General features: G+C 33.0%; 2 protein-coding genes across 3 annotated transcripts in view; both read left to right on the top strand.

The window, feature by feature from the left end:
* The window catches only part of LOC132700417 (gamma-aminobutyric acid type B receptor subunit 1), a 476519-nt gene that overhangs the window by 154832 nt on the left and 293914 nt on the right, over nt 1-27773 (top strand). The gene's annotated exons all lie outside the window — the stretch shown is intronic.
* On the top strand, nt 23754-24996 carry LOC132701100 (putative nuclease HARBI1). Its single transcript, XM_060668780.1, has 2 exons — nt 23754-24054; nt 24169-24996. Exons 1-2 carry the CDS (start codon nt 23767-23769, stop codon nt 24943-24945), a joined length of 1065 nt encoding a protein of 354 aa, XP_060524763.1. The 5' UTR covers nt 23754-23766; the 3' UTR covers nt 24946-24996.

A 27773-nucleotide genomic window follows, 5' to 3' on the forward strand; every position in this document is an offset into this window, starting at 1 on the left:
TAATACAGGAATGCCCGAGATTCGAAAACTTAATTTTCGCCAATGACCTTGCGGTTTAGATGCGATGTTTTTCCAGCCGTAGTTCCTCAATATATGATTATCCAAATCTCAGGAATCTTTAGGCACACGTCCAGTAACCACCTAGTCAGTGGATATTCAGCAGCAACATTTAGTGCTAACTTGGATAATTACTTACTCAAGGGCAAGTAGTGGCTAATCTGTTTGTTCGCGTTGTCACTCTCGATTCCCCTTTTGTGTCGAGAAATCAATAAAGTTCAAAGTTTTTAATCGAGTAGGTGTTAATTGAAAAACGGTCCTCCACATTATCAAACTAATGTCGTTTGACTACCGAATTGGAAAACTTATTGGCAGATCAGATCGAAAAGATTTAGTCTCAAGTAAGAGGGAAAAAATTATCTCTCTAAGGTCGTACGAAGTTGAAGCCATTTATTACCCGAGAAACTTTATTCACACGCACACACACACACATACACTCTTAAATGGCCCTTTATAACTGCCAGTAAGCTTTGGTATTACTTGTCGTAAAATACCCGAGGGGAGCCGGATCCGAAATCCTGCTTGCGAAATATATTTCCGTCGGCTATCCCGTGAAACTGCTAATATCGGAAGGAATTTAATTTTCGTTATTAAGCGAAAATCGACCGTTACGATTCTTCCGCAATTTTTATTTTGCTGCGAAAAGTGCTCCGCGAAAATTTTTAGGTATCCCGTACTTTTAATAGAAAGCTGGTAGTAATTTGCGTTTGTTGTGAGATAATTATTAAAAAAAACTTTTTTAAGACTGCGAATAATTTCGGCCACAAAATTTAAATGTGGATGTATCTGTGATTAATAACTTACACCTAATTGTTTTATTATTATTACGATGCATCTAGTAATCAAAGACCACAAAAAGGAAGCCATGGTATGATGAGGAATGCCTAACTACACAGGATATCAAAAATTAAGCTAGACTGAAAATGCTGCAATGTCCAAATGAGGAAAATATGCAGCAATTCAGAAAGTGCAGAGCGGAAACTAGAAAGCTTATTAGAAGAAAGAAGAGAGAAGCGTATAATTCAATAATAGCGAACGTGGAAATGCAAGCAAAAAAGAATAACAGCAGAGAGTTTTTCAAAGAGATCAAGAACACGAACAAGGGATACATTCCACGCACCAATATACTCAAAAAGAAAAACAACGATCTTATAACGGACGCAGCAGAGATTCTGAAAACCTGAAAGCAGTATTTTGAACACCTGCTCAATATAGAAGGTGAAACTAATATTACAAACCAAAGATATCAGGGTCCAGATGAGCAGGTGGCGACCCCGTCACTAACAGAGATCAGAAACGCAGTCAGACAACTGCAGAACAACAAATCCCCAGCTGAACTGATAAAATGCGGGGGAAATCGACTATATGAGAGGAACTGCAAAGGCTTTTAGAAAAAAATATGGGAATCACAAATAATCCCAAAGTAATGGAATGAGGGAATAATCATACCGATTCACAAAAAAGGAGACAGGTCAAGGTGCAAAAACTACAGAGAAATAACCCTATTGAACGTAGCCTACAAGGTGCTATCAAATATACTCAGAAGCAGAATAACTCTATATGCTGAGGAGAACATAGGAGACTACCAGTGCGGCTTCAGACCAAGCAGATCAACGGTATATCAGATGTTTACTACCAGAACACTGCTGGAAAAAAAGCTCGGAATTTGATAGAGATGTGCATCAGCTATTTATCGATTTTCATCAAGTCTACGATAGCATCATAAGAGACAGTCTGTAGGTGGCTATGGAAAGTATAGGGGTACCAATAAAGCTTAATAATGTAACGAAAACATGTGTCGAAAACTCTAGCGCGAAGAGCAGGATTGGCAAGCACACATCCGAGATGTTTTCTATCACCAGTGGCTTAAAACAAGGCGACGGACTATCTCCAATACTCTTCAATATAGTATTGGTCAATAGATCCAATGGAAGGAAAGCAAATATATATGCATGTCAACCGAAGAGCAGGTAGAGACCCAATTGGACAAAACATCACCATGGACACCTACAATTTTTAATGTGTTAAAGAATTTCAATACTTGGGAGCCATTATAACGCAGGACAACGAAGTAACGGAAGAAATTCGGGCAATGGTGCAAAAAGACAATAGGTGCTACTAATCCCTACAAGATTTATTTAAATCAAAAATACTGTCAAGGAATTCCAAAATAAAAATATACAGAACAGTAATAAGACCGGCAATAACTTAGGGCTCGGAAACCTGGACCATCACAAAGCATAATGAGAGAAAAATTCTCAGGAGGATATATGGACCTACAGTGGATGAGGAAACATGGCAATACCGAATTGGAACCAACGAAGAACTGGAAAAGTTGTACAGCGAGCCATCCATCTTAAATGTTATTAAAGCACACAGACTAAGATGGTTAGGACATGTCCACAGATCCCGTAGACGTATTTGGGAGGAAAATCTTTCCGGCAAGAGACCTCTAGGGAGACCTCGACTAAGATGGAGAGACAATATTACCAAAGACCTGCACACCCTGGGAGTAGAGAATTGGAGAGAGGACGCGGACAGAGACAAGTGGAGGCAGGCAGTACTGGCTGCAAAGACCCACAAAGGGTTGTGAGCTACAGAAGAAGAAGAAGAAGCATCTAGTAACACACGTAATGATAAACCCTACTTTATAGCTACTTTTTCGAGGAAACAAAGGATGCCGGAAAATGAATTTTCATGGTCCTTTTGGTTTTAGATGTAGGGCATCTTTTTGGAAACTTTGAATGTTGGAACATTTGTAAAAATTCAGTACTTGGGGGTTTTTGAAGAAGCAGAATTCAAAACTGCTAATATCAATGTTTTTGAAGGTAGAATTTTCCGATGATATTTATAATTCTGGCAACCTCTCACTGACACACTTCCAAAGTTCCTGATATCCACAACTTGCAAAATTCTGAGATGATAAGAATTTTTTTATTAACATAGGTGAATCTGACAACACTGCTGTTAGCATTTTTGAATTGTGCATTTTCAGAATTGGTTTTTATCGTTCCAGCTTTGGCAATTTTGGAGCTATATAAGTTTTCCGATACTGACTAGCCCGGTATATAAAACTCTTTGTTGTTCTATTTTTAATATTAATTAATATTAATTAAATGTTAGTTAAAACAAAAAACTCTAATTTTAAACAGACACCAGATGTAACGTTTTTTAAAGCTCTTCGAAATATCAAGAAAGACGTTTTTTACGCCTACGTTTTTTAGAACTTCAAACATTTGTGCGTGACTAACGGTGTCAAAGGCCTTTTCGAGTTCTAGGAAAATGCATAAAGTAGGTTTACTTTTATCCAGATTGTTGTTTCTTTTCTTTTTCCATAAAATTACTTTTCTTGCTTGCATAGCAATTATTCTAGAAAACGCCACCTTGCCACCAGACTCCAAGATTTCTACCTTTGGCCTTTTTTCTGAATTAACGATATTCAATTCTCAAAATGTTCGAATGCCTCCCATCGCTCTCTAAAAATAGCATTGAACAAAAATGATTTAAATTTGTCTTTAAAATTTTGACAATAAAATTCAAGATAGCTATTAGGCCACCTAGAATAAACTTGACAATCTGAAACACGTGGTATTGAAGTTCTATGTATTTTGCGTTTCTTCCTGAAACCTTCTGAGTCAACAAGACAGTGACCATTTCGTAACGAATGCCTTACTGACAGTTCAATTATGGAATGCCGAGAAAGTCGGAAGTAGGCCGCGCCCAAAGTAATGCAAAACCACTCAGGGACAAGAACCGGGGCCGCATTTATTATTATACTTCCGATGAAATTTTAATCAGAGTTTCCAGTGCCGCCATTTAAAATTAATCGAATAAGTTTACTTGCAAATATTTGTTTTACATTCCGCCGAATCGGTTTGAGCAAAAAGTTCGAAACGAAGCCGAATTTCAACAACGGCGTGGCGAGCGCGGCCGTGCGGGAATTGTGGACGAAACTTGCCTGAACTCTCGCGTCTAAGAACGTTTATTTTTTTATTTTCCATTTAACGAACTAAACTCCCCTAAACGACAAAGTGGTTGTTATGCCGCTGAATTTAGTTTAATGCTTTTAAGTAAGTTGGTCCGGTGGTCCAGTAGGTTTTTTTTATTCATCTTTGTAATTTTACAACATATACAGAGTGGCACCAGTGTGATAAATTACAGTGTGTCCCAGTTTTAATGGTTTACAGCGTACCTCCCTCATTAATTAGGCCATCGTCTTGCAGCTAGAGTAGTGTTGGAGCTGGCCAATTAATTGACTGCTCAAATTCGATTTTTTAAATAACATCTTGCAACTGTATGGTATTATCTACCATTATTTAATAATAATATGTACTTTATAACAAACTACTATGCGTTTGTGATGTTCAATTGACGTACAACCATCTTCAAGGAATACCTGAATTCGAAACTTAGCGATTCGTGGAATCCCAATTAAGAAGAAATATAAATTTCATTATATTTTTAAAATTATTTCGGCTAAATTGCTGCTTAATTAACTATCAGAGACTACTTTCTCGGAAATGTCATAGCTATCTTGGATATTTTAAATATTACATTTTATACATGGTGGCGTTTGTTTCGCGAAACATCCTTGTATAATTTAATTAGGCTTACTATAAGCTTTTCAGAAATGTATATACCACACAGAAGAGCTATTTGGTAGACAAAGCATATATCTTTCATTTTTTTATTTCATTTTTAGACACGTTTTTTGGATAAATTTTGTTGTTATGTAATACAACCCTCCAACAGTTGTGCGATTTTTTGAAAAATTTGCCAAATACCACGTCAAAAGTGTAATCGATTAGTTAAATCCCGTAAAATACCTAATTACCCACCGATCTAGCGTGCGGGAAGCATTTTCCCATGAATTCGCCACTTCGGACATTTCCGGGATTTTACCGCACGGATTTGGGAGCAATCGGATGTTTACGGAGATATTTCCCCCGCTTTGAATTTTGACGCTTGTCAATTCTGAAAGTCATGTCAGTGAATGTCGTGTTGTTTTGCGGTCGTAGAAAAAGTATAGTGTGCACCACGTTCGGCAAAATTTTTAATTCACTCGTTTATTAAAAACTGGTGAGTCAAATGATGTTTACCGCACTTGTTGCGTAATATACTATTATAATTTTATTTTTTTATGAATTCGCACATATTTTCAACTGCAATAATATTCCAATTTCTTTAATACAACTGGTTAAGTTCTGCGGTTGTTTTTTGAAAACCAAAATTTACCAAAGACCACGTCAAGTGAATTAGTCAAAGCTAATATATATTTATTTTTTTTAAGTACGCACGATATTCTATTATAATTTCGTTATCAAACGGTCGTAATTAATATTTTAGATTCTGTAATATAACTGGCCAGCTTCTATAAGATTTTTTCAAAAACAAAATTTATCAAAGATCACGCCAAAATTGTAGCGAATTAGTCGAAACTAGTATATCATTAATTTGATTTTCTTTACCAGTAGGTACGTTTTTCTAATTTGCTTTATATAATATATATTTAATTTTTATTGTAATATACTGTAGTTATCATGCATTTGCAATTAATATTTCATTTTTGGTAATATAATTGGCCAGTTTCTATGGGGTCTTTTGAAAAAGATAATTTACCAAACACCGAATTTATAATAAATTAGTAAAAGCTATTACTTTTATTTTCTATATGAGTAGACACGTTTTTCCCGTATATTTTATTTGTCATACAGTTGTAATTAACTATTTACACATTTTCTGGATTCCTCCTACCTTTTCTTTCCTCCCTCCTTTCTTTGAAAAATTTACATGCCTTAATGGACAGGACATCAAGCCCAAAGAAGAACAGCGACAAATACTGGTAAGCTTAATGTGTACACTGACTTTTTTGTTATATGTTCTATGATAATGGAGAAAGTATATTTAATTGTACAGCGTCTCAGTATGCGTCCCAACAATAGTTACTTACTTTGAAGTATGCATTTGAATTTTATTTACCATTTCAATATGGTATCTATACTTGATTTCCAGTAATTATGGAATTTCGTTCTATTATTTTCCTTCTTATTTTTAGCAAATAAAAACTCGCTGTGCCAGCAAAATTCAGTAGTAACAAAATAGTCACGAGTTTCACTTGAGTAGAGCTACATCATTCCTCTGCAAAAACCCTTTCTAAATGCCCTATCTGTTTAGTAAGAAAGAATTGTTTTAAAATTAAATAATAATTTATTTTTAATAATAATAATGAACCGTCCAAGTTTGTGCAGATCAGAGAGCTTTAGATCCGCCCCTTTTGCTCCAACTTCTGGTGTGCCTCAAGGTTCTATCCTTGGACCACTGCTGTTCAATATATTCATAGATGATCTCATATCTTTGATCATCTGCGACAAGCTTGCCTATGCTGATGACTTAAAACTATATCACGTCAAAAATAAGTTGCATCTTCATATCATTAAGGGTAATGTAGTGTCTTACAACTGCATAAAAACTCCTATAGCGTTTAATTGCAGTATGGAAGATACTGTCCTGACTAGACTATAAAGGATCTGGGGATTTTGTTTGACTAGACGGTCCATTAACGCAAAGAGCAAATGACTGACTAATGCGTAATTTTTATTCTCTTAAAATAAAATTCTTTCCGTTTTACAAGTATCTTATCAGAATACCTTTGGCACACCATGAAATGTAAATCAGCGCCAAACAATGAAGTGGGATCAACTATTCCTTAGTTTACTTTGCACACGTAATGAAGTTTATTAGACCACAATGGTAAAAACCTCATGATAGCTTCGTTACCAACCGAGAAAGGCGATTTTCAATTTTCGACCATTTTGAAAATTACTGATAATTGCCCATTAATAATTTTCGGTTTCCGCTAAAATGAATACAAATTATGAATATTAATTTATTGTTCCCCTTTCAGTGGTGTATGGCTATTGGCATTTCTTGTTTGTGCTGGGCTCTGCATATGGGCTCTGTTAACTATCCAAAAAAAATCGAGACTATGGATATTTGTCGCTGCTAGTTTAGAAATCGTTATTTCCTATTAAACCACTCCAACTACTACCAGGATTTGATGGTGGTAATAATAATAATGATGGAAATTTGAATTCCGTATTGATTGCCGCCCAGGCACTCTCGTCCCATTACATTGCAGCATCGAAACATATTTAATACCAGCTCAGATCCGGCATTGAAACATGTTTTTTCGTTACATATTCTCTCTCGCCGTTAATGCAACTCCCTTCGGGGATGTTGGAGCCACGGTATTGCCATTACATTTTAACTTCGTCGGAAAAATGTGTACCCAGTTTTTAATGGCCCCGACTAACATAGATAGTTTACATAAATAGGTAATGTCAGAATCACCCTTTGGGAAAATAGGCGTGATAATTCTATTGTTGGGAATCTCATTCAATTATTAGAATTGCTTTTTATTAACTTACACACCTCCCATTTACATAGAAATATATAAGTTAGGGCATCTTTTATTTATTTTTATTATTTGAATCTACATGGGAAACTTTAGCTTGTAATCCCCTGTCACCGTCGGGTATTATTTAATATAGCTATTTTTATGAACTCTTTAACCAACTGTAATATGAACGCATCTAACTCAAAGGTTAGATCTACTATCAAAAATCAATTGTTGGGGACCCCTTTCCTTACTCCTTCCCCTCAACTATTTACAAATCTTCTGGACTCCTCCTGAGCCGGCTCAGCAAAAACCACGCAGGAGGAATCAAGAAGATTACAGTATTACAGTAGCCTGTGAAAGTTTCTTTGAAAAATCTTCACTCTCTTGGGTGTAACTACTTTTGGCGCTTATAAATTAAGTTTTTTATAGGTTACTGCCTTGCCAACGGCGATTGTTAGGCGTCATTCAATTTATGTGATATTCGTTCATATAATTATACGCTATTTTGATGGTTATTAAATTTGGAAAGTAGAGTTGATATGTAATATATTTGAATCGCAAGACTTTTTTTTGTTATTCTCCCCACAAAATATTGTTGTTGTTGTTGTTGTGTGTATATACGTTACCAGCAAAGTTTGAAATTCGGAATTATATAGAATTACTAGATATTAAATAGTTATTTTAAGCTTTTCTGGAACACCAGTTTGATAACAATGATCAACAGTGCCTTTGTTGTCAGTGGTATAAGATTTCGGAACTATTTGCGCTAATGGATGATGAAACTACCCATAATTTTGGATAGTTTGTCAAGTTTTGGTTTAAATCTTTATTTTCATTTTAAAATTCCAAAATCGGAAAAAAGACAAAATAACAGTTATTGTAATCTCAATTTTTTTTTAATTTAAATTAGCCTTTTATTTCGCCCTCTACAAGATTTTCTTCCATTATTTTTTTGGGGACAATCGCTTTTTACAAACTACAAGTATCTGCTATCCATTTACCGTAATATATTTCCTCCATTACTTTTAGATCTCGGATGGTGCGCTCCTCCTGTTCTTCACTAATATTCATAAAATTACAAGGAAATATACCCAGGTGATTGCGAAAGATTTGTAACTAAATACTCACGTTTGATCCTAAAATTTTCCTTGTTCAACGTTTTAACAAATTTCATATCTAACATATAGTATGACCGTGTCTCTGCTTAGAAATGACTCCTTAATTACAATGGGTTTACCGACAATTAGGGGTTGCTTTGGTCTACTATCCCATAGACTAACGAAGTGTTTAGTGTACCCACTTTGTTGATCAAAAAATTGACCATTTTCACATCTACTTAAATTAATGCTCTGCAATGAAACACGTCTTACTTCTTTTGCAGCTATCAATGAAAAATCGCCAATTGATAAATTTTTATTCCAGCAAACTTATGCCTTGGAGTAGTTTCTCGATGGTATTATAATATAAAATTTCTTCATTTCCACAAACTTTCCGTCGTTCTGTTTATAATGTAATTGTAACCGTTGGTGCAAGTAATTTTTTTAAGTTTGCAAGCTAACAGTCCTAATTTTTGCGGTAAATGTGTTACCTTCATATTCACTTCCACTTGAATACTGTACCGATAATTGTAAATATGTAAACATAATTGTTTCCGAGAACATACGAAAAAAAAAAGTAAACTTCTTAAGGCTGAAGAAAATTATTCCAGGAAAACAATCCGTACAGACTACTGATGCTCCACTGTCCTTTGTAATATAACTAGAGATATTTTCGGAGCCTTAGATAGCTCTAATATTACTGGATTTCACAAAAACTTTTGATTTGGTAATGCCGTATAGCTACTAGAGATATAGAGGCACTGCTCATGCCGATAATACAGGAAATCGATTGCAGAGTGAGTTCATAAAGGTATATATAAAACACTGAATTTTTGTCAAGGGGTATCATTTCCAAATGTGGTTGTCGAAAAAAGTTGAGCGCCTTTTTAAAATCAAACTGTCACTTTTGAAATGTGTCACTACTCCTAATAAATTTAGTGGTTAATTGATTCTTAAAAAACGTATCCTGTCAAGGCAAGGTAAATTATTTTTTCATAGCTGTTTATAAGACTATTCTGTTATTTTTAAGCTAATTTATTACAATTCAAGGTTGTAAATGTAGTCAGAAACTAGTAGGATCACACAGAATTCAGCTGTTTATGTTTAGGTATTTATGAAAACTTGAGAAATATCGTTTCTACTATCGTATTTAGTTGTTCATTTAAACCTCTGTTTTAATCAACAATTCCACTTATTTTTGTAATATATTTAAATGTTACAGTAAAGCAATGGGAATTACAAGTAATTGAAAGTTTAAAATGGTTCTCCTGATTTTTTTTTTAATTATGCCACTCTTCTCCCAAGAAGGCGATATATTGATTTCGGACTAAGCATTTCATTGATGCATTAACACGAATCTAGTTAATCTTTTTCGAGTTATCCAATACCATCTGTTAAAAATACATCCGGGGCAGTCTATCGCAATTCAGTTTTGTGGGGAAAATGTCAGAAATGATATAATACACAATTTCAATATCCAGCTATGCAACAACACTGTACTTAAAAAGTCGGTAAAAACTCTCGGTGATAAATTCACCACAAATTTCGATTTAAAGAACGTATAACTTCAGATCTGAAAGTCGGATACTTTGCTCTAAGATTAGAATTTTCACATACACACTATTTAAATGCAAATCTCTAGTCTTGTCGCCTTGTAATTTTTGTGACAATGTTTGTGTACCTGGATTGGATATTTTAGCACACGATGCAACTTCAATCAAAATTTACTAATTCGAATCCACCTACAACTTTTACTTGACAAATTCCTAAATATTGTACAAAATGTCAGCGTAAAGTAGATAAAAAACATTTATCAAAATAAATAAGAACTAGAAGTACAGATTTGTGACAATTGTTTCGACAACACCGTGTCTATCAAACGTAATATTTACAAACTGCTACTATACATACCGAAAAATGACCATAAAACCTTAATTAATGTTGTGAGGATTTAAATTCAATAAAGGAGATGTATTTAAATCTAATTGATCGTTAAGCAATACATTTGAATGTCTCATTTTGTTAATCTCCATGGCTTCTAATAAATTTAATTTTCTACTTTTTGTAGCTGTATGTAAAATATCAAAATTGTCGTGTAGCATAGTTAGAATCTAGACTATTGTTTTCAAGCGCTCTTTTATATTCGTTAATGCGTTTCTGGAAAGATCTACCTGTTTGTCCAATATAAATGTTAGGACAAGAGCCGCATTTCAACCTATAGACACCTGATTTTTGAGATTTTGGACATTTGTGTTGTTAGTTCTGAAAACTGTGAAAGTGGTTTTAAACCACATTTTCACAAATGTTTTGAAATTTTTTCACTAGGTCCTCCTATGTATGTAATTGTTTTAAATTGTTCGTGTTCTGTATTAGGTTTCGGATACAGAGTTTACTGTTGTCTGGATTTGTTTTTCATTTATAATTTTATCTATAATGGACGGATTGTAGCCGTTGTTCAGTGCAATTTGTTTAATGATATTAAGTTCTTTGTTGTAATTTTCTGTTGAGAGTGGCGTATTGAGAATTCTGTGTATAAAAGAGTGCAATGCAGCCATTTTGTGTGTATAAGGATGATTTGAGCTGTTATGTATGACTGTGTTTTTGTATTTGTTCTGCGTTTTCGTAATAGTTAATTCTAAAAAATTAATAGAGTTATTCTGTTTAATTTCCATGGTGAATTTTATGCCATTATGTAATGAGTTAATTTAATTTAAAAAAGAATTCAATTGAAGAAAACGTTTACGTAAAGGATGTTCTAGTATGATATTTTCCAAATTATCCATAAAAATCTCGGCTAACAAAGGATTAAGTGAGTTTCCCATAATCCAACCTACCTTAGAGATATAAATCTGGCCATTAAATTCGAAATAATTTTCGTCTAAAGATACTATTAAGCAATCTAATAAATATTGTTTTACTAATCGGTAAACCTGTTTCCGACTTACGGTGAAATATACTATATCTATCACATCCATAGGCGGAATACTGGGAAATAAGTTTTGTACATCAAAAGACAATAGTGCTATGTTAGAAGACATTTTGATATCTTTAATTTTGTTTTATTGTTTTGTTGACAATTGTTTCGACAACATCGTGTCTTTATCAAATGTTTGATGGTTGACAAAGATACGGTATTGTCGAAACAATCGTCATGTAAAAATATATAATTTTGTGAAAATCTGAACTTTTAGTTCTTATTTATTTTGATAAATGGATTTTCATCAAGTAAAAGCTATAGGTTACTTGCGTTCTATGCAGGATGCCTTAATTTTATACATTTGCCAGTAACATATATACAAATAAATAAAAATAAACGTAGAGAAATGCACATCATTTTGGTAGCCTATTGAAGTTAACAATTTCTCTTTTTTGAAAAGAGCTGCCAACATTTGTCCTGGAAAAATTGAAAGCAAGAGCTGTTACGTATTTTTTCCCTTTCACGTTGAAATGCGCCTTAGTGATTGGCTCAAATCGGCAGGAATTTAATAATCAGAATCAAGTGACACTTTAATATCAGAAAAACCGTCAAAGAGAAACGAATCTCCTTTCCCACATCTCTATTTTAAATCTGAATACAAAGTATATTAGGTATACGAAAAAACGTTTGAAATTCACAAGAATTTCGTATCCATCGAACTTGGAGTTCGTTGTCGCCCTCCTGAACACAGATCTCCCGAGATTTCGCGGAATTCTTCGAGGCGGATACGATTCTTTGATTGAAAAGAAGGGATAGGAGAAAACGCCGATAAAAATCATCTTCCTCGCGAAAGTCTTTATTGTAAAATTCAATTTTGCATGTTCGTTCGGATATTTTAGATTCGGCGAGTTTTAGGGATACTTAGTAGTATCTTAGTTTCTTAGGAAGTTAACTATGGACATTTATCTATGGAAAAGCTAGTTTTGTTTTTGATTTCCAAGATTTTTCTCAGTTACGTAAATTCATTAAAAAATGTAAAAAGAAAATTTTATTTCTAAAATATTTGTTGTGTATTATTTCATTCTATTATTTTAAGGATAATAAATGTTTAAACTTAAACGCTAAGCTAATATTATAATGATTCACAATAACAAAAATGCCAGTAGCGTATATATTTGCGTCTCTTGCAGTCATCAACACTTTCATTATAGCGTTCAATGATTTTGGGAGGATCATCCCGAAGAAGCTCAATAGGGTTTATATTCAGACAATTCAACCTAGTTTTCCGACTGAGTGTTCTGAACGCTATAACAATTGTCGAGAGTTACAACGCAACAATTTTAATATAAAAATTAGGAATAAAAATAGTATGATAAACGAAATAAAGTCATTGCCAGGGCTAGTAACTCAATTGATTTTGATTAGTTTTACACGTCTGTTAGACGAATAGTTAAATTAATCCAATTACGTGACTATAATACACTCAGTTTATTATTAAAATTGTAACAAGCATATTCTTGAGTAGAATGCCCTTTAGGCCATTCCGTCTAAAAAAAACCTACTCATACTGATCCAGAGCAGAGACAGTGACATGTCTCAACCCGAATCTTTTAACCAGGAATTGGTACATTTCAGTTCTTTTTCTGAACTCCGCAATTCATATTCCGTTTTAAGATTTACAAACGATTATAGATAAAATTGAACGCCAGACAGCAGATGTTTACATAATACTGTGCAGCGGTGGCAAATAAAACTTCGGAGAAAGAGGTCGAATAAGAATTAGTCAGACCACAAGAACCCCAGAGATCAGTCGGGATTCGACAAATAATCGGCAGTTTCTGAATATCACCACGAAATAAGACAACAGCAGCATGTTTGCGTCAGCGAGACAGAGTCGTTGTTGAATATTTTCTTTCATTTTCTGCTCAGAGCATTACATAACTTAATATTTTTTCAGAGGCTGCGTCTATGAACTAAATAAATAAATCGTATTTTTGCATTTGCATTTCGCATTTTTCAAAAGAAGCTGTTTATATCAATAATTGCCTTTAACTATTCGTTTAGTAGACCCTAATAAAAGCCAATTTTAAATGAACTCTGGGGCCCCTAATCAAAAATAAAGGTAATTATAACAAAATTGTATTATTTTTTATGCTTTTTTATCAAAGCACAAAACGTAACATATATTTATTTGGCATATCAGTGCAAAATTATTGCTGTAACTTTGTATATGGCTTCGGGAAATATGGCATTCACTCAAAATTAGAAGGGACCTAAGTCTATGCCCATGAATTCAATTTTAAGACTAGCATTCTTTTTGGATTTACTTTTGACACATACTACTACTGATATGAAAGCGAATCCATACCGAGGAAGCTAAAAAGTATAATTTTGTTTAGAAATAAGACTAAGCATGTGTCATTGAAGATGGTTATTTAGTTGAAAGTGTAAGGTATTTACCTCACACACAAATTTTACAATAACAAAAATAAACGTAAATAACGTAGCTTTAAATATGAAAAATAAATTTTTCATTCGTTGTCCATTCACTGATATATTCTATATTATTTGTAATTTATTTTTGTGATTTTTTACTTTACTAATGAGTTGATTAATCAACTTAATAAATAAATAAATAAATATGAAATTCATCGGTAAACCAATAATACGGGACAGCCAGGGTACATTCTTATGTAAAGTTAAACTTATGATTTTATAACGTATATATTGGCAGCATCCTAAAGTGTGAATTAATCAGGTCCAGTATACTAGGTATTTTTATAGAGCAAAGTTATTGTTTTAGGTTTTTTTTGGTTCCGAAAATATGACATTCGCTCAAAATTAAAAGGAAGTGTGCCCGGTCCAGTCTCAAGTCTAGCAAACAGGCAAGCCAATTTATTTCGGACAGACATAAAATCATATTTAAAGTACAAGCTACACATACATATTGACAACGTCAGGAACAAATCATCGCTAACTTTTCCAAGGCATATTTTTGTTGTTGTTTTGTTTTCCATTTACTCTCGTTAATATCAAAGTGAATCCATACCATGTGAAATAAAAAGTAATCTTTTGTTTAGAAGGAATGTTAAACATATATACTTGAAAATGATTATTTTGATTTAATTCATTAGTATATTTTTGGTGTTTGTAAATATCTCAACATTAAAATTTCATTTTTTTGTTTTCAAAGAAACTTCCACATGCTACTGTAATACTTTTTATAAAACTTCTGGGTTCCTCTTGCGTCGGTTTTTGTTAACTCAAACCAGCTAACGTTTCGCCAGGTTGTTTATAGATAGATATAGATAGATAGAACATATCGTGAACTTAAAAAAGATTCTACGTCATCTATGGATTGCAACCTTAAATCTGTTATTATATTCTCTATCAGACTCCGTGAAAAAAAAAATCTGTCACCCCACATCACTCTAATATTCCTGGTCTCTACGGACTCCCATATAGTATATAGTGTCTATATATATATATATATATATATATATATATATATATATATATATATATATATATATATATATATATATATATATATATATATATATATATATATATATATATATATATATATATATATATATATATATATATATATATATATATATATATATATATATATATATATATATGATGACACTATATTCCGGGATATCATCCGTTCGCTCGTTGAACTCCGACTGGAATCCTGCAAATCTTGCATCCGACTGGAATCCTGCAGACGTTTCGCCAAAATCTCATTTGGCATCTTCAATGCTCGCGCTCCGAAAACACTTCGAAGTGTTTTCGGAGCGCGAGCATTGAAGATGCCAAGTGAGATTTTGGCGAAACGTCTGCAGGATTCCAGTCGGATGCAAGATTTGCAGGATTCCAGTCGGAGTTCAACGAGCGAACGGATGATATCCCGGAATATAGTGTCATCACATTTTTCCATCCGTGAATCAATACGTGAGAATATATATATATATATATATATATATATATATATATATATATATATATATATATATATATATATATATATATATATATATATATATATATATATATATATATATATATATATATATATATATATATATATATATATATATATATATATATATATATATATATATATATATATATATATATATATATATATATATATATATATATATATATATATATATATATATATATATATATATATATATATATATATATATATATATATATATATATATATATATATATATATATATATATATATATATATATATATATATATATATATATATATATATATCTATCTCCTGCATCCGACTGGAATCCTTCAGGATAACAGTCTGCCCCTTTTTAGATGTGCACATCACAAGGGCCGAAGATGGAAACTTAGAACACACTGTCTATAGAAAACCAACACACAATAATAGATATCTGAACGCTAAATCTCATCACCACCCATCACAGATACAGGCAGTGGCAAATACAGTAATTGCTCGGTCCTTCAGGCTCACAAACGAGAGGAACAGAGATAAAGAACTGAAGAAAATTAGTACCTGTCTTCGACAAAACGGATACCAAAGGCGCACCATCAGCAAGGCAATCAGTAAACAACAACAGCCGCAGCAGAGAGTGCAGGACGAGACCCAACGAAGATCGATCGCTGTCCTGCCATACATCAAGGGGGTTACTGACAAAATCGGCCGAATATTACGGAAACACGACATATCAACGGCATACAAACCTGACCATACCATCGGAGCAATACTAAGAAACCCAAAACAAAAAATTACTCTGGAAAACCAAGGAGTATACAGTGTAGCATGCGGATCGTGCAGCCTGACTTATGTGGGACAGACCAACAGAAGGATTTCAGCCAGGCTCGAGGAACATCGTTTAGCCATAAGAAACAAACAAACAACATCTGCTTTGTTTCAGCACCAACATCAGACAGGCCATAAAATTGATTTCGGCACTTGCAAACAAATAGCTAATATTCCTGATTTTAGGACTAGGATTATACGATATACCATCGAAGTAGAAAAGTCCGGACACCTCAATACGAGAGACGACGGATGATATCTCGGAATATAGTGTCATCATATATATATATATATATATATATATATATATATATATATATATATATATATATATATATATATATATATATATATATATATATATATATATATATATATATATATATATATATATATATATATATATATATATATATACAACAAATAACACTAAAATCAACCTATTTTGCATACAACAAAGTTTTTTATCAACAAATCGACGGATGCGCCATGGGAGTTTCAATTTCCAGCGCCATCGCACAAATTGTACTGGAAGATTTGGAGGAGCCGGTCCTTAGCAATGCCCTTTTTGACATACCTTTTTTCTACAGATACGTAGACGATTGCATAACGGCAATACCAAAAAACAAACAACACGAAATTCTTCAACTCTTCAACAGCTACCATCAGAAATTACAGTTTACAATAGAAACCCTTCATAATTTAAAAAAAGGAATTAAAACCGAGTGGTACACTAAAGTGACCTAGTCTTCCAGATACGTTAATTTTAACTCCCAGCACCCTATATCGCAAAAAAAATCCGTAATTATTGGCTTGGCTGACCGTGCAATTAAACTCTCTGATCCGGATTTCAGAGAAAAATCGATTACTAAAGCAAAACAAGCATTAAAACTAAACAACTATCCGGAACGATTAATTAACACCATTTTCAAAAAACGTATATACCTATTCTATAACCAAACTAAACAAAAAAGCAACACCCAACAAAAACAAAAAAATAATTATCTTTCGCTTCCTTATATACCCAGTATGTCCGAAAATTTTAGCAAAATTTTTATGAATCACAACATTACTATTGCTCACAAAGGATACAATTTGGTAAAAAACATTTTCAGTAAATTAAAAGACAAGATACCGGACGAAAAGAAGAGTCACTTCATTTACGAGATACCTTGCAACGATTGTGAAGGTGTGTACATCGGTCAAACAAGCCAGTATCTTAAAAACAGAATTAATGGTCACAAATACGTCAAAAAAAATACGACTGCCCTGAAGAGTCATTGCGCGGAAACCAAGCATTCTTTCAACTTTGCGAAAGTAAAAATTCTAAAAACCGAAAATAATACAAAAAAAAGGGAAATTCTGGAAATGGTTGAGATCCAAAAAAATAAGAACTCTATAAATTCGAAAACAGACACCAACAATCTCAGTAAGTTATATTGCAACATTCTGAAATAACACAACAATGAAAGATACAACATAGGAATATATTAATATAAAATTATAATATATAAAAATAATTTAAAATAAATAAAAGAAAAAAATTATAAATTAACAAAAACACTCTGTATATCCTCTGAACCTTGCACCAAAACAATCGTGCATCGTACGATGTTTTTACAGTAACGTCGACGCGAGCAAACCTCGCGTATCGGTATTATTATTATTTTTTTAAACTCTTATATATATTTTAACTGTTTCGTTAAATTTGTGTGTATTATGTGTGTGAGTGCCGTATACAAATCATTTTTTGTTGGACTTTTATCTTTTATCAAGGGTATGACTTTTTTATTCTTATAGTTGGAAAAAAACCAAAACAATAATATTTCTAGGCACTATGACAAAACCAAACGCTTTTAAAGTATAAACTTCCATATGATGCTACCTCTTCAATTTTAAGATTTGTGTTTGTCTCTTTTTGGTAAGGTTCTTTGTAATTCCGTTGTGTATATGTGAAAAAAAAAGAACTGTACTATAACATAATTTTAGACTGTTTCCCTTTCTGAAGAAGGTCATAGAAGACCGAAACGTCAATATATGGACAAAAAATTTTAATCGCTTTTAATACATAGACCTATAACCCAAGAACCAAAAGCTAAACATATATATATATATATATATATATATATATATATATATATATATATATATATATATATATATATATATATATATATATATATATATATATATATATATATATATATATATATATATATATATATATATATATATATATATATATATATATATATATATATATATATATATATATATATATATATATATATATATATATATATATATATATATATATATATATATATGGTATGTGTGTTAAAGAGTCAGCAACACAACGTTTGAAAAAAATGATGAAATTGTAGAGCCTTAGCACATGAATTTAATGATCGAATAGTTTTCTTGATATTGAAAGAAAGAATATAATTTTCATTTAATATTTTAATATTAGGTTAACTGTTTCCGTAAAATATTTCAGTAAAAAATAAATATAGGATTTTGATATATTTTATTAGTAATGATAACTATGATGAAGAGTTGATTGGATATTTCGAAAAACTATTTAACTTAATGAGGTCGTTATGGTCTCGAAATGGCTGCACTGCAATTATAATTTTTAAAGCTTTAATTGTGACAAAGTATTTAAAGTTGAACCTATTCGAAATGTAGTCCAAAGTTTCAAAGGAAATAAAACACCCGAATCTGATGTTGCAGGGGAACAGCCACCGTTCTAGCAGGATGTTGCGTTGAACCGCTGATTCACACGTCGGCAAGCACGTAGGTGTGGAAACCATATTGCATGTGCAAATCTGCAATCCGGATTTAAATCAGATTCCTTAGCGTATGAAAATCATTGGTCCACCAGTAATACGCAACACCCAGTGCACATTCTTATGAAAAGTTAAATTAAAAGAAATGCTTAAGTCATAATTGCCTGATATAGTACTGTGACTATTCGTCTAGCAGGCAATAATAAATGCCAATGTAAATAAAGTATTGAGACTTCTAGGGCACGTGATCAAAAATTAAGGAACTTCAAAATAATATGAATTTTTGACGTTTATATAGAGTTTGGATTAATCAGGTCCACAACATATATTTTATTTACTTTGTTGTAGGTTTGTTAAGTTAAGTGTGTGCCCAATCCACTTTCAAGTTTAACAAACAAGCAAGTCAATTTATTTTTGACAGACATTAAATCATATTTATGGTACAAACTTCACACACATGTTGACAGTGTTAGAAACAAATTATCGTTTACTTCTCCAAAGCATAATTTTTTAAAAGCGTTTTCCATAAACTGTGGTTAACATAAAAGCGAATCCATACCAAGTGAACTAAAAAGTAACTGAATGATGAAATGAAGTGTTTATTCGGGGCTAATTATTTCGTATATCTTTGATTTTTGTATATGTCTCAATGTATAAACAATGTAATTTACTGCTGGTCAGGATTAATGGTATAACGGATTTCGTGTTTTTTTGGAAGGTTGCGTAACAGTAACAATTTTTACAAAAATAAAAACTAACTTGAATCCTTAGCTAGCTTTGAAGATAAAATATTGATATTTATATATATTCTATACCAGCAATAATTATTTTTCGTAATTTTTTATTGGTAATGATGTCTTTACTAAAGAGTTGATTGGATATTTCCAATTGTCCTCCAGATTATGTGATAAATATATAAATCCGTTAATCGTTTCACATTTTTTATACTCTACAAGGTGGTCCAAATTCGAGCGGTCTCTATGGCTTTAATTTGCAGCACAGGTAGCCCAAAACTGATATGAATGTTACGGACTGGCTCGATTTTCGAGATAAGTCAAAAACTGAAAACCGCATCGTGATATGTCAAGGCTTTTTTGAGCTACAGGGTGATTCTCAAAAATGTGCGATTTTAAAGTCCTTCTGTTTTAATTGTAAGAGTAGAGTGTAAAAATATTTTTAATTTTTTTTAAGTGGGAATTTTACCCGTTTTGTGTTCCCTAGATATCACCCAACGTTATATTTCTTTAAATGGCATACACCTATTTTTATTAAATAGTTTAAAAGACGTTAGTAATTATTGATATTTAGCATAGTAGGCGTCGCACGCCCTCTAAATGAGTAGATAAATAAGGAATTCTACCGCGCGAAGCTGCCTGAATGCAGGGCCTCTTCCAATTCCCTTCTAGGTGTTGGACGATTTCGGAATACAAGGTCTTTGATTATCCCCCACTAAAAGAAGTCGCAGGGGTTCAGGCCTTGAGACCTGGGAGGCCTTTATTTCCGATCCAGTCTTCGGCAAACACATTATTTAGGTGCCCCGTCACGTTGAAAGTATAGCTTACTATTTTGCTGAAGTGGCAAATTGTCGATAAACGCATTAGAATTTGTTGGTATCTTTCGGCATTTCATTTCCATCAAAAATATATGACCCAATAATTTGTCCTCTGTAAAAGTCCACCCATTACTTAAAACTAAGCCTTCCCTGATTCGCTCGTTCCACCATAATATGTTGATTTTGTTATTTCCAGTATTAGCAGTTATACCTGGTGAATATTCCATCACTGCACGTCTTGGTGCACGTCTTGGAGCAAAATCTCGTGGCCACAATAGATGCTTCCATCGGGGTCGGTAGTGCCCAAACTTGTGTTTTTTTGTTTCGGTGTTTCTTTCCATAGCACTGCTGGAAGTATTCGGGGTAATTTCTATTTCTCCCAGAACCGTAAGTTCTTCCAAATCCATATCCAGAGTTCGATAAACTCTTTTCTTTTTAGGGTTTTAATATTAACAAATAATTGAAGTTCGTAAAATTTGATTGATTTTTTAAATTATCTTCGGCTATATTGTCGTAGAGTCATTGAAAATAGGCAAATTTATTCGCAACCGAAATGTCTTGATTCTGCGGCAGAATTATATGTAATTTTTCATGCCTATTCAATTTATTTTCCTTTTCTTATTTTCACGTTTAAACAAGTATATTTTGCTCTTTTTAATCATATGAAAATAATACGCTTCAAATTATTTGGTACACTTCAAATGATACTTTAAAAATAAACTATATTTAAACCACGCACATTGAGATCTTTAGACACACAACTTTAGCTACATCTGCCTACACGCACTAACATGTACCATAATATCATCTTCTACTGCGCGCCGTAAGGGAGCTTCGAATTTTGTCTAGTAGGCTGTTACCAAAATCTGGGAAAATGCGCGATCTATCAATTCGATCAATTATTCTGCGAACGAGTAGTTTAAATTTTTACGCCTTTTATTGTTGTTATTATTGTTATTGATATTTTATATTATATTATTGTTGCGTTGTATTGTTGGACTGTTGTTATACAGGTTTAGTTTTTTTACTTCAAATATAGAAGAACATCCATATCTTACCGAGTTATGTACACAGAACTAATTGTAAGTAGTTGTTTGCCATATCTTATGACTCCTCTACTGCACCCAGAAAACGACTCCGAAATTTTATACAATTCGAGCCAAATTAGAACAAGAAACGTTGTAGAAAGATTATTTGGAGTGTGGAAAAGACGTTTCCCTTGTTTGGCGAAAGGGCTAGGAACTAAATTAGAAACTACTTGCGTGATAGTAGTGGCTTGTGCTGTTTTATATAATATAGGAATTGATTTTGGAGAGAACCTAGATGAAGTTTTGGTGGAAGAAAGAGATGCAAATATACCAGAAAACTTACAAGTAAGGGGAAATGCTCAAGGTTATGGAGTTCGTCGTGCATTGATTGCGCGTCACTTAACAGAATGAAATAGTTTTATTATTATGCTATTATACATATATAACTATATTGAAACCTATTAACTAACCAAATCTAACTTTATTACTAAAATATATGGCATATTAACAATTAGGCATTACTTAATATAATTTAGAATAATTTGTTAATTAATAAATTGATAATAAATTAATCGTTTTTTAATAAAAGTTGACGCAATTCCTCCCTTTTTATTGATAACTCCACTTCCGCTAGTTGCCTTCTAACTTTCGCCTCTTCTCTTTTTTCAATAGCTTTTTGTTTGTTTATTTCGTGGATGTCTATTAAATGTTGTCTTTCTAATTTGGCATTAACAATCCTCTCCTTAAAAAGAGCATTCAAGTCGCCACTCGATTTAGCAAAAACAACTTTATCTTTTTGCTTTGTAATATTTTTTTCTCATCCGGATATAGCCTTTTACGAGAAATAGAATCGCTGCTTAAAGGTGTTGGAACTTCTATTTCACGTGAAGCTAGGCTAACAGATTTTATCTGGATGGTGGAGGATGTGGATGGTGTATTATTATCTTCTGGTAATGATGACTGGTCTTTTGTTATTGTATGTGAAGGTTGGGATATATCTAAAAATATATGTAGTCTAAATTCCATTTTATAAAATAATTTTGAATAAAAATAGTTGCACATAATGAATTTAGTTTTACCTAGAAGTGTATAATCTTTTTCTGCTGATTCAAATTTGCCATCTGAATCAAAAGGATTTTCCACATGTTCCGTTAAATGCGGAACAACTTCATTACCATCAGGAATTAAAATTTTATCAGGCATGGATTCACCACCTCCTGTAAGCATTCTCGAACGTCGTTCCTCAGCTAATTCTTCTTTGCGTTTTCTTTTATTTTTATCCCAACAACGTTTTAATTGAACACTAGTGCGCTAAAATTACATTTGGATTTATGTACAATTTATAAGGGTATTCAAAGTATGCTTTTGAGATTTGTGAGATAATACCCAAGTTTTAAATACTATTTCGATATTTAAAATTATTTGAGGTGGTACAGTGATATTTACCTTTTCTGTAGTTCGACTTGCATTAAAGTCGTCTGTAACGCTGGCCCATGCCGCATTCTTTTTCTTAATTGTCGATGCATCTGTTCGCTTATCTTCAATGATACGGTATTTTTTTATAATTTGGACCAATACTTCTTTATCTTCTCGAGTATAAGGAACTGCCATAATTGCACAAAAATTAAAACAAAATTGAAAACTTCCTAGAACGATTATCGTCGACTAACTGATTTTATTTAGAAATTTTTCGATGCATTAGGTGTTATGACCATAACGAAAAGAGGAACATCAAGACCCATATATTTCAACACAACCATAAAAAATGTAAACAAAATTGAATCGCTGAATATGCGCCAGCCTCTTCGCCCGCCAGCGATGCGCTGGCGACTGTCTATGAAAAGACCAAAATTTTCTTTCTTCATGCAGGCGCTCGCCGGAAACATTACCAGCGAGCGGTTGTTTTCGGCGATTCGCTCTGGCGTTCGACTATGAATACGAGTGTAAGTTTATTTTTTTCGTTTCATAGTCGAATTTCGAGGAAAGAACACATGCGCTGTTTAAGCTGAACCGATTGTCTTTCGCCGGGCGACTGGAGCGTGTCCCGACATTCTCCGGGCGACTCGCCAGTTGAATTTAAGAGCATAGACTTGCTATAACTATTATGGAAAACCTTTATAATATTGTCCGACTAAATGCAGAAATCGACGAAAATGATGACATTAATTTAAGAATGCCTAAAAGATATATTAGAGATATGCAAAACCCAGTTCAATTTTACAATGATTTCGAATTTAAACGTCGATACAGATTCAGTAAAAATGTAGTTATGGAACATTTAATTAAATTAGTGGAACCAGAACTATTAAAAGTTAACCAGCGTGGTTTACCAGTTTCGCCTTTAATAGCAGTGTTATGCACATTACGATTTTATGCATCTGGAAGTTTTCAGGTAAAGTATTTACTAATATCTATTTTCACTTTTTCTTTCTGTTTTTATTTCTGTACAGTAAATATATTTAAATAAATGTATTTTTTTAATTGTATTAATATTTAATTTTTGCAGCTTACTTGTGGGGATCTTGGAGGAATCTCACAGTCAACTGTGAGTAGAATAGTAAAACAAATTTCAACAATATTTGCAGCTCAAAGTCGTAATTCTATTAAGATGCCCACAACACATGCAGAAGAACAACATATATATGAACAATTTTACCAGATTGCGCACTTTCCTGAGGTAGTTGGCTGTATAGACTGTACGCACATACCAATCAAGAATCCTGGTGGTTTGGTTGCAGAATTATACCGAAATAGAAAACGTACATTCAGTATAAACGTTCAAGTTGTTGCTGGACCATCTATGAAAATTATGGACATTGTTGCAAGGTGGCCTGGAAGGGAACATGACAGCATGATTTTTAATAATAGTTCATTAAAAGCCAGATTTGAAGCAGGGCATTTGCATGGATATTTGTTAGGTGACAGTGGGTACCCTTGTTTGCCATATCTTATGACTCCTCTACTGCACCCAGAAAACGACTCCGAAATTTTATACAATTCGAGCCAAATTAGAACAAGAAACGTTGTAGAAAGATTATTTGGAGTGTGGAAAAGACGTTTCCCTTGTTTGGCGAAAGGGCTAGGAACTAAATTAGAAACTACTTGCGTGATAGTAGTGGCTTGTGCGGTTTTATATAATATAGGAATTGATTTTGGAGAGAACCTAGATGAAGTTTTGGTGGAAGAAAGAGATGCAAATATACCAGAAAACTTACAAGTAAGGGGAAATGCTCAAGGTTATGGAGTTCGTCGTGCATTGATTGCGCGTCACTTTACAGAATGAAATAGTTTTATTATATTATGCTATTATACATATATAACTATATTGAAACCTATTAACTAACCAAATCTAACTAACTTGATTACTAAAATATATGGCATATTAACAATTAGGCATTACTTAATATAATTTAGAATAATTTTTTAATTAATAAATTGATAACAAATTAATCGTTTTTTAATAAAAGTTGACGTAATTCCTCCCTTTTTATTGATAACTGCACTTCCGCTATTTGTCTTCTAATTTTCGCCTCTTCTCTTTTTTCAATAGCTTCTTGTTTGTTTATTTCGTGGATGTCTATTAAATGCTGTCTTTCTAATTTGGCATTAGCAATCCTCTCCTTAAAAAGAGCATTCAAGTCCCCACTCGATTTAGCAAAAACAACTTTATCTTTTTGCTTTGTAATATTTTGTAATATTTTTTTCTCATCCGGATATAGCCTTTTACGAGAAATAGAATCGCTGCTTAAAGGTGTTGGAACTTCTATTTCACGTGAAGCTAGGCTAACAGATTTTATCTGGATGGTGGAGGATGTGGATGGTGCATTATTATCTTCTGGTAATGATGACTGGTCTTTTGTTATTGTATGTGAAGGTTCGGATATATCTAAAAATATATGTAGTCTAAATTCGATTTTTTAAAATAATTTTGAATAAAAATAGTTGCACATAATGAATTTAGTTTTACCTAGAATTGTATAATCTTTTTCTGCTGATTCAAATTTGCCATCTGAATCAAAAGGATTTTCCACATGTTCCGTTAAATGCGGAACAACTTCATCAACACCAGGAATTAAAATTTTATCAGGCATGGATTCACCACCTCCTGTAAGCATTCTCGAACGTCGTTCCTCAGCTAATTCTTCTTTGCGTTTTCTTTTAATTTTATCCCAACAACGTTTTAATTGAACACTAGTGCGCTAAAATTACATTTGGATTTATGTACAATTTATAAGGTTATTCAAAGTATGCTTCTGAGATTTGTGAGATAATACCCAAGTTTTAAATACTATTTCCATATTTAAAATTATTTGAGGTGGTACAGTGATATTTACCTTTTCTGTAGTTCGACTTGCGTTAAAGTCGTCTGTAACGCTGGCCCATGCCGCATTCTTTTTCTTAATTGTTGATGCATCTGTTCGCTTATCTTCAATGATATGGTATTTTTTTATAATTTGGACCAATACTTCTTTATCTTCTCGAGTATAAGGAACTGCCATAATTGCATAAAAATTAAAACAAAACTGAAAATTAAAATGACTGGTTCGTCCTAGAACGATTATCGTCGACTAACTGATTTTATTTAGAAATTTTTCGATGCATTAGGTATTATGACCATAACGAAAAGAGGAACATCAAGACCCATATATTTCAACACAACCATAAAAAATGTAAACAAAATTGAATCGCTGAATATGCGCCATCCTCTTCGCCCGCCAGCGATGCGCTGGCGACTGTCTATGAAAAGACCAAAATTTTCTTTCTTCATGCAGGCGCTCGCCGGAAACATTACCAGCGAGCGGTTGTTTTCGGCGATTCGCTGGCGTTCGACTATGAATACGAGTGTTAGGCTTCTTCCGCTAGCGCTCCCGTTGAAAAACAGTAAGGTTCCATGATTTCATTACCATGCACTAACACTTTATGAACAGTGGATGGCATATTATACCAATTATATTTATTGACAAATAATTCTCCCGTCCTCCAGGCATATTCACCAAATTTCTTGGTATCTACTGTTTCATCGCAGGCTATTATTTCAAGTATGACAGCAAAACGCCGGATTAGTTCTTCATCGAATCCGGTAATATCTGATTTAAGGACCGGATTGGCAAAAAATCTTCTGGACTTATTACCAGCATTCGTAGTTCCGGTGCCCTGCTTTACTACATCAACCTTGATAACAAATTTTTCGTGAAATTGTGTTTGAATTAATTTCTTTTGTGTCTCTCTAATGGAACGTTTTCCGCATTTGTTCTCCTAGACTTCAATGGCAAATTATATGAAATGTGTAACACACATTCCATAAATTTAATGCGTGCGTGCATTCCATCCTTATTGATCGTTCTATTTTTAACTAAGTCTAGTTTGTTCATTTTTGATGTAGTTACACCACAACTGAAGCATGAAGAAGCAGCGTGGGTTTCTGTTACAGCCTGGCAGTCTTACCATCGAGCATAGTGAACATAAGTTCATGTTTTACTTTAAACGTTTGGTTATTTGAACAGAATATCGTAGTTTCTGCTCGTATGACTTGTGTAGTTTCTTTGACAAATTCAAATTTAATACATCTACAAAGCCTAGTAGAAGAAGGCTGTTTATTTTCCCACAAAACATTGTTTCCATTTTTAAGTTTAAGGGCACCAAAGACGTCATAAAAAGGTTAGCGTCGCAAACTTCCACGTTAAAGAATTTTTGTTTATATTCACTCCGCCCTGATGCCCCACCGCAACCCCATTTAGAAAATAAAGATAGCGGTTCGCCCTTAATTTTATCAAGTTCTTCGTTTGTCTTTCATTGAAAAATTCATGTAGTTGTGTGGTTCAACAAACTTTGTAAACCCACACTAGCCGAACTTTCCGTGACAATAATATCTTGGGGATATCACCCCTTTTTTGCCTCTAATATCTTATAATAAGGTGGAAGAATGTCATGTCCCTCATTTTTAAAAGTCTAGTTGATTTCTTTTTGGGTATATGTAGCCCGGATCCGACTTTTCTTATACTGTTTCGAACGATGACCGCACTCCTCAAAGTTTTTGCACGGTCTTCCAGCATTATTGGTGGTAGGCTGATGCTGCTTGTTTTTTGATAATTTTACATGGAAAGTACCTTG

Source organism: Cylas formicarius, unplaced genomic scaffold (genome assembly GCF_029955315.1).
Source record: "Cylas formicarius isolate icCylForm1 unplaced genomic scaffold, icCylForm1.1 PGA_scaffold_4__25_contigs__length_36172078, whole genome shotgun sequence".
In the NCBI taxonomy this organism is placed as follows: domain Eukaryota; kingdom Metazoa; phylum Arthropoda; class Insecta; order Coleoptera; family Brentidae; genus Cylas; species Cylas formicarius.

Bases quoted from the DNA above. Each gene is read 5' to 3' on its own strand.
- LOC132701100 (XM_060668780.1), top strand. From the start codon at position 23,767: ATGGAAAACCTTTATAATATTGTCCGACTAAATGCAGAAATCGACGAA. The intron at 24,055-24,168 runs GTAAAGTATTTA...TAATTTTTGCAG, and splicing joins ATGCATCTGGAAGTTTTCAG to CTTACTTGTGGGGATCTTGG.